Source organism: Salvelinus alpinus, chromosome 2, assembly GCF_045679555.1.
Source record: "Salvelinus alpinus chromosome 2, SLU_Salpinus.1, whole genome shotgun sequence".
Lineage (NCBI taxonomy): Eukaryota > Metazoa > Chordata > Actinopteri > Salmoniformes > Salmonidae > Salvelinus > Salvelinus alpinus.
The window spans coordinates 20793884-20808527 of record NC_092087.1 but is presented as its reverse complement, the minus strand read 5'-3'; the positions used below and the strand labels follow the sequence as shown (position 1 = coordinate 20808527).

General features: G+C 42.5%; 1 protein-coding gene and 1 long non-coding RNA gene across 12 annotated transcripts in view; one reads left to right on the top strand and one right to left on the bottom strand.

Moving 5' to 3' along the window:
* LOC139556251 (forkhead box protein P1-B-like) overlaps window positions 1-14644 on the bottom strand; it is a 247220-nt gene that overhangs the window by 100236 nt on the left and 132340 nt on the right. For all 10 annotated transcript variants that reach the window (XR_011671095.1, XM_071370018.1, XM_071370029.1 and 7 more), the window contains one exon: window positions 10673-10839. Coding sequence is in view for 9 of the 10 variants with exons in the window: in XM_071370018.1 (XP_071226119.1) it covers window positions 10673-10828 (156 nt within the window). In the remaining variant the exon portion in view is untranslated. The remainder of the gene's footprint in view (window positions 1-10672; window positions 10840-14644) is intronic.
* LOC139556286 (uncharacterized) lies at window positions 6273-11571 on the top strand. Of its 2 annotated transcripts, none has more exons than XR_011671097.1 (2): window positions 6273-6652; window positions 11089-11571. It is a non-coding gene; the product is annotated as an uncharacterized lncRNA (long non-coding RNA). The 2 variants fall into 2 exon arrangements; XR_011671099.1 differs by having other exon boundaries at window positions 6290-6687.

The following is a 14644-nucleotide window of genomic DNA, read 5'->3' as shown; positions in this document are numbered from 1 at the left end:
GTATCGCTGCAGAATGCTGTGGTAGCCATGCTGGTTAAGTGTGCCTTGAATTCTAAATAAATCACTGACAGTGTCACCAGCAAAGCTCTCCCACACCATCACACCTCCTCCTCCATGTTTCACGGTGGGAACCATACATGCGGAGATCATCCGTTCACCTACTCTGCGTCTCACAAAGACACGGCGGTTGGAACCAGAAATCTCAAATTTGGACTCATCAGATCAAAGGACAGATTTCCACTGGTCTATTGTCCATTGCTCGTGTTTCTTGGCCGAAGTAAGTGTCTTCTTATTATTGGTGTCCTTTAGTAGTGGTTTCTTTGCAGCAAAATTGACCTTGAAGGCCTGATTCACGCAGTCTCCTCTGAACAGTTGATGTCGACATGTGTCCGTTACTTGAACTCTGTAAAGCATTTATTTGGGCTGCAATTTCTGAGGCTGGTAACTCTAATGAACTTATCATTTACAGCAGAGGTAACTCTGGGTCTACCTTTCCTGTGGCGGTCATCAAAAGAGCCAGTTTCATCAAAGCGCTTGATGGTTTTTGCAACTGCACTTGAAGAAACGTTCTAAGTTCTTGACATTTTCTGGATTGACTGAACTTCATGTCTTAAAGTAATGATGGACTTTTGTTACCCTTTGCTTATTTGAGCTGTTCTTGCCATAATATGGACTTGATCTTTTACCAAATAGGGCTATCTTCTGTATACCACTCCTACCTTGTCACAACACAACTGATTAGCTCAAACGCATGACGAAGGAAAGAAATTCAACAAATGAACTTTTAACAAGGTACACTAATTGAAATGCATTCCAGGTGACTACCTCATGAAGCTGGTTGATAGAATGAGAAGAGTGTTCAAAGCTGTCATTAAGGCAAAGGGTGGCTACTTTGAACAATAAATAAAATATATTTTGATTTGTTTAACACTTTTTTGGTTACTACATGATTCCATATGTGTTGTTTCATAGTTTTGATGTCTTCACTATTATTCTACAATGTAGAAAATAGTAATAATAAAGAAAAACCCTTGAATGAGTAGGTGTGTCCAAATTTTTGACTGGTACTATATATATATATACATATATATATACATATATAATTTCTCCGCTTGAGGGCCCCCCATACTCCACTCGAGGCATCCCCAACCCAGCCCACCCCGACAAATGACCCGCTGTCATGGGCTGCTCAGCTCATCGCTCTCATTCTGTCTTACTTCAGCAAGTTGGTTCAGCAACAGCAAAATCTGCAGGAAGCTTAAAACTTGCAATGGAAATAGTTGGAAGGGGGGTTTTGTCTGGCCACTGTGCCCAGGTTAATGAGGCCACATTGTTGACAAAAAAGGCCTCCAAAAAAGTAAATAAATCCATACAGCTGAATAATAATTCATAATATAGATCAATACTTTATTTTCATAGATATACAAATATTTTTCTCAGAATAGTAGAAACAAGTGTCATTAATCACCCACGGACTGGTTCATTATAATGGACTATTCCACCCTGACAGAGTTCCCGTGCATTGTTTCACGCGATATGATTGCAAACATGACTTTCATTGAAATGAACTTGCAGCAATGAGGCGCTTTCAGAACGAGGCAGAGAAAAGAAAAAAATTATAATAATACATTTTAACAGAAAAATGCAATCTTAAAGCATTTCTTTAGTAAAAAGACAGGTGCTGCTGATAATACTGCCTTTGTTGTCGAGGCAGGGGCCATGTACAGTATGTGTAGCACATGTATCGCTGCTGTCTGGTTAAAAAGAGTATGGCATGTCATACTCCTTTTGGCCAGACAGCATCAGATACATGAGCTACATATAGTAAGACAGAGGGGCGTTGTTTCCCTCACTCGGATGCTTTCTCAAGTGAGATCGTTTCAGCCACTTGGATGCTGGAATTATTTTTGGATGAATGTGCAAAGGTAATCTACTTTCTGTAGTCATTTGTTTAACAAACAGATGAAAACATGACTGGTTGGGTTCATGATTGTGTTCATGGCACATACATTTTTATTGTCAAATTACATGTCTTTACTATAAAACCCCTAAAAAATACATTGTAGACACATGGGGGAGGGGGCTCAAACTGGCCTCTGTCTCAAGCCTCCAAATCACTAAGTCTGCCCCTGACCGTTTGGTAGCATCAGGCAGCTAACACATTTAGAGGCATTTTGAGCCCTTTAAGAAACAGGCGGCAGGCACATTCTTCACAAGTTGCTCTGGGGAGCAATATCACAGGCTTGCGTGTTGCTAACAGATGCCTGGCAAGAGTAAACAGGCGTTTTGCTGCCATCACTTTGCTCCCCTCCAGACTCCAGCTCTTCTCTTCCCTCTCTGTCACCCAGCATGCCCAGTTTCAGATCTGGGGTCTGACGGCGTGAATGAACATTGACGTCTGTTTTCCACAGTGTGGCGCGTAGATTATTAATAAAATATAAAAAGCCAGTTTCACTACACCGCTTTTGCATTAGCAGGCTAGTACCTCCATTGGTAATCCATCCCGCCAACCCCAATACACACATACACACCCTATGTATCTGTGTACTGTCGTGGCCTCTGAAGCCCAAATAGATGCCTTAATCTGAGGCAAATGCAGTTGCAAGGATTAGGGCTTTATTGAAACAAATAAGTGTTTTAATGGGAGAAAGTCCCAGTTTCAATTTCAATAGCTCGTTTAACCCTTATCTGCCAAATTCTTAGGGCCTCTTCTATGTTAATGGGATCTACATTGCACTTGCATTGGGGGTGTTAACAAGCACAGCCTATTAATAATATTATTTACCCATAAGTTTTCTGTGTAGGAAATACTTTCTTGATACATATTAACTCTTTAACTTTATTCCTAATAAATTGGGTCAAATGGGCCACCCTAAAAGAATAGTTTCTCCAAAAAAGGCATTATTATTCAACTAGATGTAAACATTCCATTCCACTGAATAGTTTTTTTGTTTAAAGAGTGTTTTGACAATGGCTATTAAAACCAGCCATGTTTGGGCTTGTACTTTCCCAACCCAAGCCTCCTGAGGCCCTGTTAAAACGGTTCCTTATTTACAACACTAAACACACAATCTGCTCAACAAGAACAGACCAATACCAGTGTGTGTGTGCGCTCGTGCGTGCGTGTGTTGGTGTGTGAGCATACGTGTGTGTATGTGTATGCGATCGGGAGGTTTAGGGATGTGTTTGTGGGTATTACTTTAAATAAAACATTACCGATGCATTTAGTCAAAACCCTAGAGTCAGTTCAGCACTCCTAATAAGCCATCTAATAATGAACCAACACAGACGTGTTTCCCTGTCTGACTCTCCACATTAGCTGCTTCAGACACCTGCAAAGAAGTTTACAGTTTCCCTCTTCAGCACAAACGCACAGACACGGCCATCATCCGGGTGCCCCACAATGAGAGCCACTTCAGGCTTCCTAATGATACCAGCATACCATAATTTACATAGAAAGCAGTGGCCACACTGATCCAACATTACACACTAGATGCATTTAGTGGAGTAGGTCGAGAGCTTCAAGTTCCTCGGTGTCCACATCACTAAGGAATTAACATGGTCCACACACACCAACAGTCGTGAAGTAGGCACGACAACACCTCTTCCCCCTCAGGAGGATGAAAAGATTTGGCATGGGCCCACACATCTTGACTGGCTGCATCACTGCTTGGTATGACAACTGCTTCGCATCCAACCGCAAGGCACAACAGTGGGTAGTGCGTATGGCCCAATACATCACTTGAGCCGAGCTCCCTACCATCCAGGACATCTATACCAAGCGGTGTCAGAGAGGAAGGCCCTAATAATGTTCAAAGAGTCCAGCCAATCTGGAAGCAAAAGAAACGCACACCTGTTTAGGCGAGGTGCTGGCTAGCGGAGTAGAACACTTGAAAAATAAAAGAGTCCAGCCACCCAAGTCATTGACTGTCTCTCTGCTACCTCACGGCCAAGCTGTACCAATGCACCAAGTCTGGAACCAACAAGCCATAAGACTGCCAAATACACTACATGAACAAAAGTATGTGGACACCTGCTCGTTGAACATCTCATTCCAAAATCATGGGCATTAATATGGAGTTGGTCCACCCTTTGCTGCTATAACAGCCTCCACTCTTCTGGGAAGGCTTTCCACTAGATGCTGCAGGGAATTGCTTCCATTCAGTCACAAGAGCTTTAATGGGGTCGGGCACTGATGTTGGGCGATTAGGCCTTGCTCACAGTCGTCATTCCAATTCATCCTAAAGGTGTTAGATGGGGTTGAGGTCAGGGCTCTATGTCCCAGCCAGTCAAGTTCTTCCACACCAATCTTGACAAACCATTTCTGTATGGACCTTGCTTTGTGCACGGGGGCATTGTCATGCTGAATCAGGAAAGGGCCTTCCCCAAACTATAGCTACAAAGTTGGAAGCACAGAATCATCTAGAATATAGCGTTAAGATTTCACTTTACTGGAACTACGGGCCTAGCCCAAACCATGAAAAACAGCCCCAGACCATTATTCCTCCTCCACCAAACTTTACAGTTGGCACTATGCACTGGGGCTGGTAGCATTCCCTTGGCATCCGCCAAACCCAGATTTGTTCCGTCGGACACCCAGATGGTGAAGCGTGATTCATCACTCCAGAGAACGTGTTTCTACTGCTCCAGAGTCCAATGGCTGCGAGCTTTACACCACTCCAGCTGACGCTTAGCATTGCTTGACCTTAGGCTTGTGCGTGGCTCCTCGGCCATGGAAACCCCTTTAATGAAGCCCCCGACGAACAGTTATTGTGCTGACGTTGCTTCCAGAGGCAGTTTGGAACTCGGTAGTGAGTGTTGCAACCGAGGACAGACGATTTTTACGCACTATGTGCATCAGCACTTGGCTGTCCCGTTCTCTGAGCTTGTGTGGCCTACCACTTCGCGGCTGAGCCGTTGTTGCTCCTAGACGTTTCCACTTCACCGTTACATCATCCTGATAAATACGGGATACAGAACAATACACCTTCCACTACATTACACCCCATCCTGACCGTTTGACCTGAAATCCATTATCCCTGTGTTTCATGTGGCCAGGGTTAGCTACAGTATAGTATGGAGCGACTTACCTTGCAGCGTTGCAGGGTTGTTGGGGCATGAGGGAAGTTAAGAGTCTCTCTGATTACCTCATTGTCAAACAACTCCTCAGATCCCCCCCGCTTGCCCAAATGAAACAGCCCCGGGGAGGGTGTGTAAACAGGATGTCAACCCATGGATCAGTCAACTATTTTAAACTTGGGGGTTTGGTATGGTATGCAAACATGTGACCTGTGCTGCATCTCTCTGCTGCTGATCGTCTCACGGGCTGAAAGGACACGCTTAAGGTACACTTAACAAAATGGATGATTTCATGAGCTGGCCATTTTGGAACTTAGCCATAGAGAGGGGTGCTGCTAATGTGTTTACCTCCAAAACTCAGGAAGAAAACTCAACAAGACATGACAAAAGGCTTCAGAAGTCATACTGGGATAGACTAAACAGATCTCTCTTCCCTGGGAGAAAAATATATTGCATGTAACAATTAACTAGACTCAAAAAGCAATATGGTTCAATTGCGGAAGGCTTAGGAATCGACAAAAACAGTGATGAAGTTTTCTTGTGACACATGGCGTGTTTTTTTCTAATTATCTTTTCCCTTTTCTACATACAAGCACATTACTGTTCAATTTCCACCTCCATCAGTATGATTATTAATCAGATCACACATCAATTGCCAGAACCACCCAAGAAATCAGCCTGTAATAAAACTGTCATCTGCTCCACTATAAAGACAGATGCTGTGAGTTGTGTGATAACATAATTAAACTGTTCTGGGAGGGATTCCATACAATTATTCAAATTGGAAGAGCACTATCGTTTTACCAACAAAGCAATTTAGGGCAATATGCAGTGTCATAACACTGATGTTATCCGTTCCCCCAGATTTCCAATAAGTTGGAGCCCCTACCGTCCCCAGCCTGATCTGACAATATGAACAGTTTACAAGCAGATACCTGAGAGCACTGAGAGATGAAGGAAAGACAATCCACAGCATAACACAGGTGGCTGCGAGTGACACAGAAACATAGCCGTGTGTATCCTTTTAACATGATCCTCTCTGAGATGAGGAGGGGTGTGTGTGTGTGCACTTGTGTGCGTGGCATGCATATGTGTCATTGACTGCAACCCTCAGGAAGGAAACACACAATGAGAGAATAATGCGTCATAGCCTTTGGACACCAACCACACAGAGAAACCAGCCCTCTATCACACCTATTGGTTATGCAGTACTGACCAGATATACTGCTGTGAGAAAACAAAAAGCTGAATTGCTGAATTTAATTTAATTAAAATGTGTGGCGATAACGAGTGTTTTTTACTTGTAGTAAAGAGGGGTGGTTCTGTTACACTGAACTCCACAGTCAAGTGGACGCAATCAGCAGCCAGCAGTCCAGCAGCAAGAGAGCTGCTCTGAGCACACCTCTGAGCTGATGATTTTAACCTCTGATCTAAATGCCAGTAAGTCTGACCACTAGTCTGCTCTACAGTCTGCCTCAGCAGCCCTGGCCCTGCTACACTGTACTGTACTGGGCAGTACTGGGCCTGGATGTCTAATCTACAGTACAGGGTTGGCAACGTGGGAGAAAGTCATGTGAGTCTTCTTATCACTTAGCAATTCCTCCTCCGGTGAGTAGAGTTCAGTGATGATAGACACACAGACAGACAGACAACCAAGGCTGTGCTGAGCAGTGTGTGTGTGTGTGTGTGTGTATCTCTCTCTCTTCCACCATGTCGAGAGGGACCTTGTTATAGTTTATATTATGCAAACAGCGAACCTGTGTCTGCAGCTCCACGTGAAGAGCCAAAGTGTTGCTCTCCAGACAGTACTGATGGTCCTGCTCCAACAGAGAAGAGAAATTAAAGGGAAAAAAGTTGGTTTGCCTTATCTTGCGATTTGTGACAAAGCTTTAGAGAACTTGTCTGACAAAGAAGCCTGGATTGATATTTCTGCTGTAAAGGATAAGCAATGATTCATCTGGCTGTTGTTCTTTTTCTGATGATATTTTTGGAGTGTACACTGAGTGGACAAAACATTATGAACATTATGACCATGTTGACATTATGAGTCAACATGGTCCAGCATCCCTGTGGAACGCTTTCGACACCTTGTAGAGTCCATGCACTGATGAATCGAGGCTGTTCTGAGGGCAAAAGGTGGGGCAACTCAATATTCTGAATGTTTTGTACACTCAGTGTATTTTCTAGAGAAGCCAGATTTTTTGAGGCCACAGTCTGCGTTATTTAATATTTCCATCACATGTTTATGTAAGCCCTTTAAGCTTGCCAGATAACTTAATTTTCCTTGTGATCATCTTCTCCTGCAACGTTTGTTGAAGCCTGCAGCTTCAACAAAGGGTAAAAGGGTGTTCAATATTAGGAAGGTGTTCTTAATGTTTTGTAAACTCAATGTATTTTCTATCACTGAGGAACGATGATATTTGAGGAATCTCTCAAACTTCATTAAAGGGACACCTCTAAGAGACAGGATATTAATATTTAATACTCCACAGTTATATCAGCTGAATCCAATTTCTAGCAGAGGAATCGGTTGCTTGCATAAACATGTGCAAGATTACGAATGCAATGCCTAAATCAACCATAAATCACAATCAACAACAGTACATGTAGTAACTTGAATGTGCAGGAGTCAACAGCAGCCTACAGTATCTAACTGTTCAATCACATCATCACTATGACTGCCTGCTTGTTGATGTGGTTGGCTGCATCTGGTCTAATCTGTGACTGCTCCTTTGGACATCGGAACTTCCTCTTGCAAAATCAATAACAACAAAACAAACGGAAAACCCACAAATGTTTAGCTATTGCAAAAACACAGCCCCTTTTAAGAAATATATTTGTCTTTATCATGTCTATAATCTTCACTTCCTCATTAAAGGGATTTCTGAAAACCACAACTTCTGCACCATCAGCAAGAAAGTTTAGAGAAAACATAAAAGAAAGGAGTCATATTGAGAAAATATAGGGTGCAAACCTTCTGTTTGGTTGACACAACAATACACTATATTTATCCACCAAATGGGAACATTTCTGTTCAAACATAAAATGTGTCTATACAGTGATTGGCCAATAATGGGAAACCACTTCGATTGGAGATTTAGATAAGCCAGGAGAGCGCCTTGTTTCTGCAGAGGTATTACAGCCCAGTATTTGACTTACTAATAGAGATGTTTAAACCAAGCTTATGGTCCACTTCCCCCAAATCTGACTGGTCTACAAGATAAATTCCACTGTCAGAATCAAGATGATCAAACAGATTACAATTATTGTATCCCCTATCTTTATTAATGAGCACTGTCTTTCACAGTTATGTTCCCTAATAAGAATAAATGGTATACCACCACCAGGTTTGTTGTTCACCCTGACTCAGGGGTGAACAAAAAAATCTAGATTGATTTCTGCATCACCAAAAGGGAAATGGTGTCTTGGATGTTTCTCAGAGAAGCCCACATATCTGTCAAGTTACCCCCTATATTAGCGCAACCAGCAAATAAAACTTAAAAGACAGACTGCAAAATGCCACAAAAGTAAAAGTTATCAAGTAATTGAGCGAAGATCTTAATGCCCATGGGACAATTAACATGGTTGATGATGCATGAATGAAAATCCTGGGTTAGCCTAATGGGAGAATAAAAACACAGGCGCATTCCCCCAGAACTCTCCACTGGTAAGTACCCTATCAAAGGAGAACGTCAGGAGCGGAGAATGAGACATCTCGTCCTTCATCCCGAACCATGCACCATTTATCACACAGAACAATTAATCCATCCGCCTCTCTCTCTCCATCATAAACCGTATGGTACGCCACAGACATTAAGCATGGGCTTTCTTTGTTCAAAGGGACAAACAGAAAGAAAAATATCTACAATTTATTGAAATTAACAGGAAAAAATTCTACAGGACTAAATTCACGAGTAATGTTTTTATTTCTACATTATTTTCCTAAATGACTGATCTGAGAGAATCATTATCCCATCCATATGTCCAGAGAACAGAGACCAGTGCCGGACAGTTGGCTCTTTACCTCGGGTGAAGGATTTTTTTTCTCTCTCACTCTCCTCGGTGTCAAGTGTGCATCCATGCCACATTTCCCTGCTCTCTCTCTCCCTCTCGTCTGCCTCACATTCATCAAAGTTGTAACCCCTGTTGTCTTTGCACAGCGAATCAGAATGCGCCCCTGGCAAAGAATGAAGGAAAAGTCAACAGGAATTAAGTTTCAGTGCAACTGTTTACTCAACTGTGGCCCGCAGTTATTGAAATTGTATCCATGGTTTTGTGCGACTACTGCAGTAATGAATTCAGTATGGCTGTGATTTTCTCACTGACGACATGTTAATGTTGAGCTGGAGAAAATAAGGGAGACGGCTAGAACAGCAGTGATGGAGGGGAGAGGAGGGAGGGACAGCCATGTGGAGTAGACCGCCTATAGGTCTAACAAGTAAAGGACGTTTGCAGACACATCTTTATTTGTCTACTTTTTCTGTTATTGCTGAAGGAATTATTGTAAATTGTGCATTTGCAACTTTGCTGGTGTTAATGTTACTGGCTTGCAACAAATATGTGATTTCTTGGGCTATTACTCACAATGTGCTGTACGTGTTCACAAGCTGATTTTCCTGATAAGTGCTTCAAACGAATGACTGTTATTTTTGTTGTGACAAAATGCATGTTTCAGCATTGTTCTTTACCTCATACAGATGTTGATAGATATACGGTGACAACAGGCAGCAACAAAAGAGGCTGTGCATCATGACTAAACTGCTCCTGACAACAACCCCAGTCATTCTTCAATGCCAAGATAGCATGAGACACAGTGATCTTTTCAATGCTGTTTCCTTAAACACGCTGTCGTGTGGCACACATAACACTGACACCAACAGAAAGAGCTTGTCTGTTTCCCTCAAGTCTCAGATGGTGAAAATGTTTTGGGCTTCACTAATAATAAATCTACCGCCATTCTATGGGCCTCATTGGTTGGACACAGAGGAGTGTGACATTAGTTGTGAGTGTGAGGCGAGTTCACAATGAGCTAAGGGAAAATACTGTCAGCCCATTGCACAGTACAGCACTCCAACTGTCCGAGAATTGTGTGGCACCTATACACTTAAAATATGTTGACCTACCTCAATAAATACTTCACCAAAATGCAGATGCTGCATAATACACTAAACATGTCCGCATCCAAACACACAATCATTGAGAGCACTACCCTCTCTTTAAACATTCAAAACGCTCTCCAATACACATAAATAATAGTCATGTGTTTATGTAGTTGATGTACTTTGGGTCGGGATGAAATATTAACAGGTACTTTAGAGGGGATAGGGACTGCTGTTGACATGAGAATAATCCACTCATTTTGACATTATTTTCATTAGGCCACTGTTGATACAGTCCCAAAAGGTTTTGCATGTCAGCAATCAAGTTGTCAAGATATAAGACTTTCAAAAAGCAAATAGTAACTTGATTGCTGACATGCAAAACATTTTAAGACTGTAACAACAGTGGAATAATGAAACAAATACCAAAATATCGTTTTTGAGGGGATTATTCCTTTAATTAAGACAGGTGTGAAGAGAGGAACCTAGTTGACCTGCTGCTGCTGGAGATGGATCAGGTCAGCTGCAGTGACGTCCACTGACGTGGCGCTCTTGGGCCTCGCGTCCCTGGCTCCGTCCTCCACGCTCGCTGCTCTGTTCTGACTGGCTGGACCGTTGCTTGCCGCCTCGGTCCCAGATTCTTGCATCATGACTTAAAAACCTGAGACAGCAGGGAGTAGGAGAAACAGCTGTTAAAACAAGGCACAGTACAGGGGATACAGTATGTTTTAACCTGGGCCAAACTGTAAACATGTGTAATTTCCTTACCACACGAGTTCACTTCTATAACAGGTTTTTCTATTGGTTCATTCCTGACTGTTTCTTGTTTGTTTGTTTGTTTGCATTGTATTCATAGACTCTCCTTCCACTGGGTGATGAACTAGTCTTTTGCTTTGTCTTTCCGGACTAGATACTTGCAGATGACATGTCCATACTGGGCTGGACGAAGGAGCATGGCTCAGGTTCTGTTAGTGTTCTGCTTCACGGCTGTGTGGAAGGCAGGGGATAAAAACACACATCTGAGAGAAACCTAACCTCAGTGAGGCAAAGCAGTGGAGTCCAAGAAAACACTCACCCTCACAAACAAAACACTTTCTATGGAAATTGATATATTTACTCCCAGAAGAACCACGCAGAATGGCTTTTTAATGGGAAACAGGTCCAACGGGTGGGCGTGCCTGCCTGCCAAAGGATCTCCATGAGAAACATCCATTTTAAAACACTCAAATCCTATGCGGTGCTCAATTAACACCAACATATGAGTCTATACCAAAATCATTTTCTGTTATTACTTCATTTTAAAGGAGAATGTGCTGTATACAAATGGTTACATATGCTCTATAATTGCATGTAATTCTATAATCCAACTAAAATAAAAAAATATTCAGCCGTAGATTTTTTAAATTTTCAAGTCCTTATTGTTTCTCATTTTGATGATACACAAGCCAGACAGACATCCTCTCACCCCCCATCCCAACTCCCTCCCCTCGCTCCTGGGATGAGTATGAACTGAATGACACTGATGCTTATCTGGGTCTGCATTCCTGAAATCAGTGGTGAGATTTACATCTTTTGTGTTGGTCACAAGCCTGGTGCGGCGGGAGGCGCGTCTAGTTGCCCAACTCCAAAGCAGTTAATGAAGCTGACCAAGACAGGCAGAAGTAAATTAACTTGGCTGATTAATGATTTATACAAAGTAGAATAAATACCCTTAAAACATTGGGCCTCGTCATAAAGATGGTGGAAATGAGACTAAATGCAGATTTAAAATGTTGTGTTTAAGCCGTGTTATAGGGAGGCCAGTACGTGTTAATGTGTGCTCAACAGAGGGGCTGAGTCTCCTGAGATGCCAATCTAAACAAGAGACAGCCTATATGGAGGAGGTCAGAGACCTGGTCGTGCGGTGCCAGGACAACAACCTCTCCCTCATCGTGATCAAGACAAAGGAGATGATTGTGGACTACAGGAAAAAGATGACCGAGCACTCCCCCATTCTCATCGACGGGGCTGCAGTGGAGCAGGTTGAGAGCTTCAAGTTCCTTAGTGTCCACATCACCAACAAACTAACATGGTCCAAGCACCAAGACAGTCACCAAGACAGTCATGAAGAGGGCACTACAAAACCTATTCCCCCTCAGGAGACTGAAAATATTTGGCATGGGTCCTCAGATCCTCAAAAGGTTCTACAGCTGCACCATCGAGAGCATCCTGACTGGTTGCATCACTGCCTGGTATGGCAACTGCTCGGCCTCTGACCGCAAGGCACTACAGAGGGTAGTGCGAACGGCACAGACCATCACTGGGGCCAAGCTTCCTGCCATCCAAGACCTCTATACCAGGCGGTGTCAGAGGAAGGCCCTAAAAATTGTCAAAGACTCCAGCCACCATAGTCAAAGACTGTTCTCTCTGCTACCGCACAGCAAGCGGTACCGGAGCCCCAAGTCTAGGTCCAAGAGGCTTCTAAACATCTTCTACCCCCAAGCCATAAGACTCCTGAACACCTAATCAAATGGCTACCCAGACTATTGGCTACCCCCCTTTTTATACCGCTTCTACTCTCTGTTGTTATCATCTATGCATAGTCACTTTAATAACTCTACCTACATGGTACATATTACCTCAACTAACCGGTGCCCCCCGCACATTGACTCTGTACCGGTACCCCCCTGTATATAGTCTCGCTATTGTTATTTTACTGCTGCTCTTTAATTACTTGTTACATTTATTTATTGTTCTTATACGTATTTTTTTAAACTGCATTGTCGGTTAGGGGATTGTAAGTAAGCATTTCACTGTAAGGTCTACACCTGTTGTATTCGGCGCATGTGACTAATACAATTTTATTTTATTTTATTTGAAACAAGGCACAGTCGGCCCACAGCAGAGGAGCCACAATGGGGACTCACTCTGTCTGACAGACATCAAATGGAGCTTGACAGATTGTTATGTTCACATTTAATATCAGAAAACAAAATAAGCAAGATAACAATAGAATAGAATAGTATAGCTCAGAGATCATCAACTAGATTCAGCCGAGGGCCGTTTTTTTCTTGAGCGGATGGTCGGGTGCCCGAAACATAATTACAAATAATATGTAGACTGCAAATTGACCGCAAGAAGTCCAAACAGATACTGAATAATATTTGACTAAAACATAATAATTTCAAACCTTGCTTACATTTGTATCCGATCACATATATCTCTTTATTATGCATGGGATTAAAGGATTTCCAAAATTAAAATCACTTGGAGGTGATTTCCTGGTGTTTCTAGTCTTATGTCCAACAATGAAAATGTTACCCCCCAACAAAAAAATAAATACTTTTTTTGCTTACAAAAATTGGGGAGGGGGGGGGCAAATAAAACCACCCACGGGTCGCCAGTTGGAGAATCCTGGTATAGGTCGTTAAAACAATAAATTAAAATGTTACAGGCCTAACTATTTCAGTACTATCATCATCAGTACTTGTATGCTACAAGTAGTAAAATCAGTAGCTACCACTATAATAATAATCACCATAGTGCACTATAATTTTAATCTTTACAAGGAAGAATGTCTCTGCTCTTCTTGCAAGCAGAACATCCTAGTGAGTCCTCATCAAATAATGTGGTCGGTATTGTTTCAGTTGTATGTCAACCGCCCCTTCACCTCAACTGTTGTGTATGCTATTTCCCCAATGGCTGAGCAGGCTCTTTTGGAGCTTCAGCCTGCCTTTATTGCCCTACAGAGGGCCTTTGTTGAACTAAAGTTAGTGCTTAATGCCTTTTAAAATCAAACATGTTGTTTTCCCATTCACATAGAAATGTATCGAATGATTTATGCTACGTACACTGAACAAAAATATAAACGCAACATGCAACAATTTAAAAGATTTTACTGAGTTACAGTTCATAAAAGGAAATCAGTCAATTTAAATAAATTCATTAGGCCCTAATCTATGGATTTCACATGACTGGGAATACAGATATGCATCTGTTGGTCACAGATACCTTAACAAAAAGGTAGGGGTGTGGATCGGAAAACCAGTCAGTATCTGGTGTGACCACCATTTGCCTCATGCAGTGTGACACATCTCCTTCACATAGAGTTGATCAGGCTGTTGATTGTGGCCTGTGTAATGTTGTCCCACTCGTCAATGGCTGTGTGAAGATGCTGGATATTGGCGGGAACTGGAACACGCTGTCGTACATGTCGATCAAGAGCATCCCAAACATGCTCAATGGGTGGCATGTCTGGTGAGTATGCAGGCCATAGAAGAACTGGGACATTTTCAGCTTCCAGGAATTGTGTACAGATCCTTGCGACATGGGGCCGTGCATTATCATGCTGAAACATTAGATGATGGCGGCGGATGAACGGCACGACAATGGGCCTCAGGATCTCGTCACGGTATCTCTGCGCATTGCCATCGATAAAACGCAATTGTGTTCATTGTCAATAGCTTATGCCTGCCCATAGCATAATT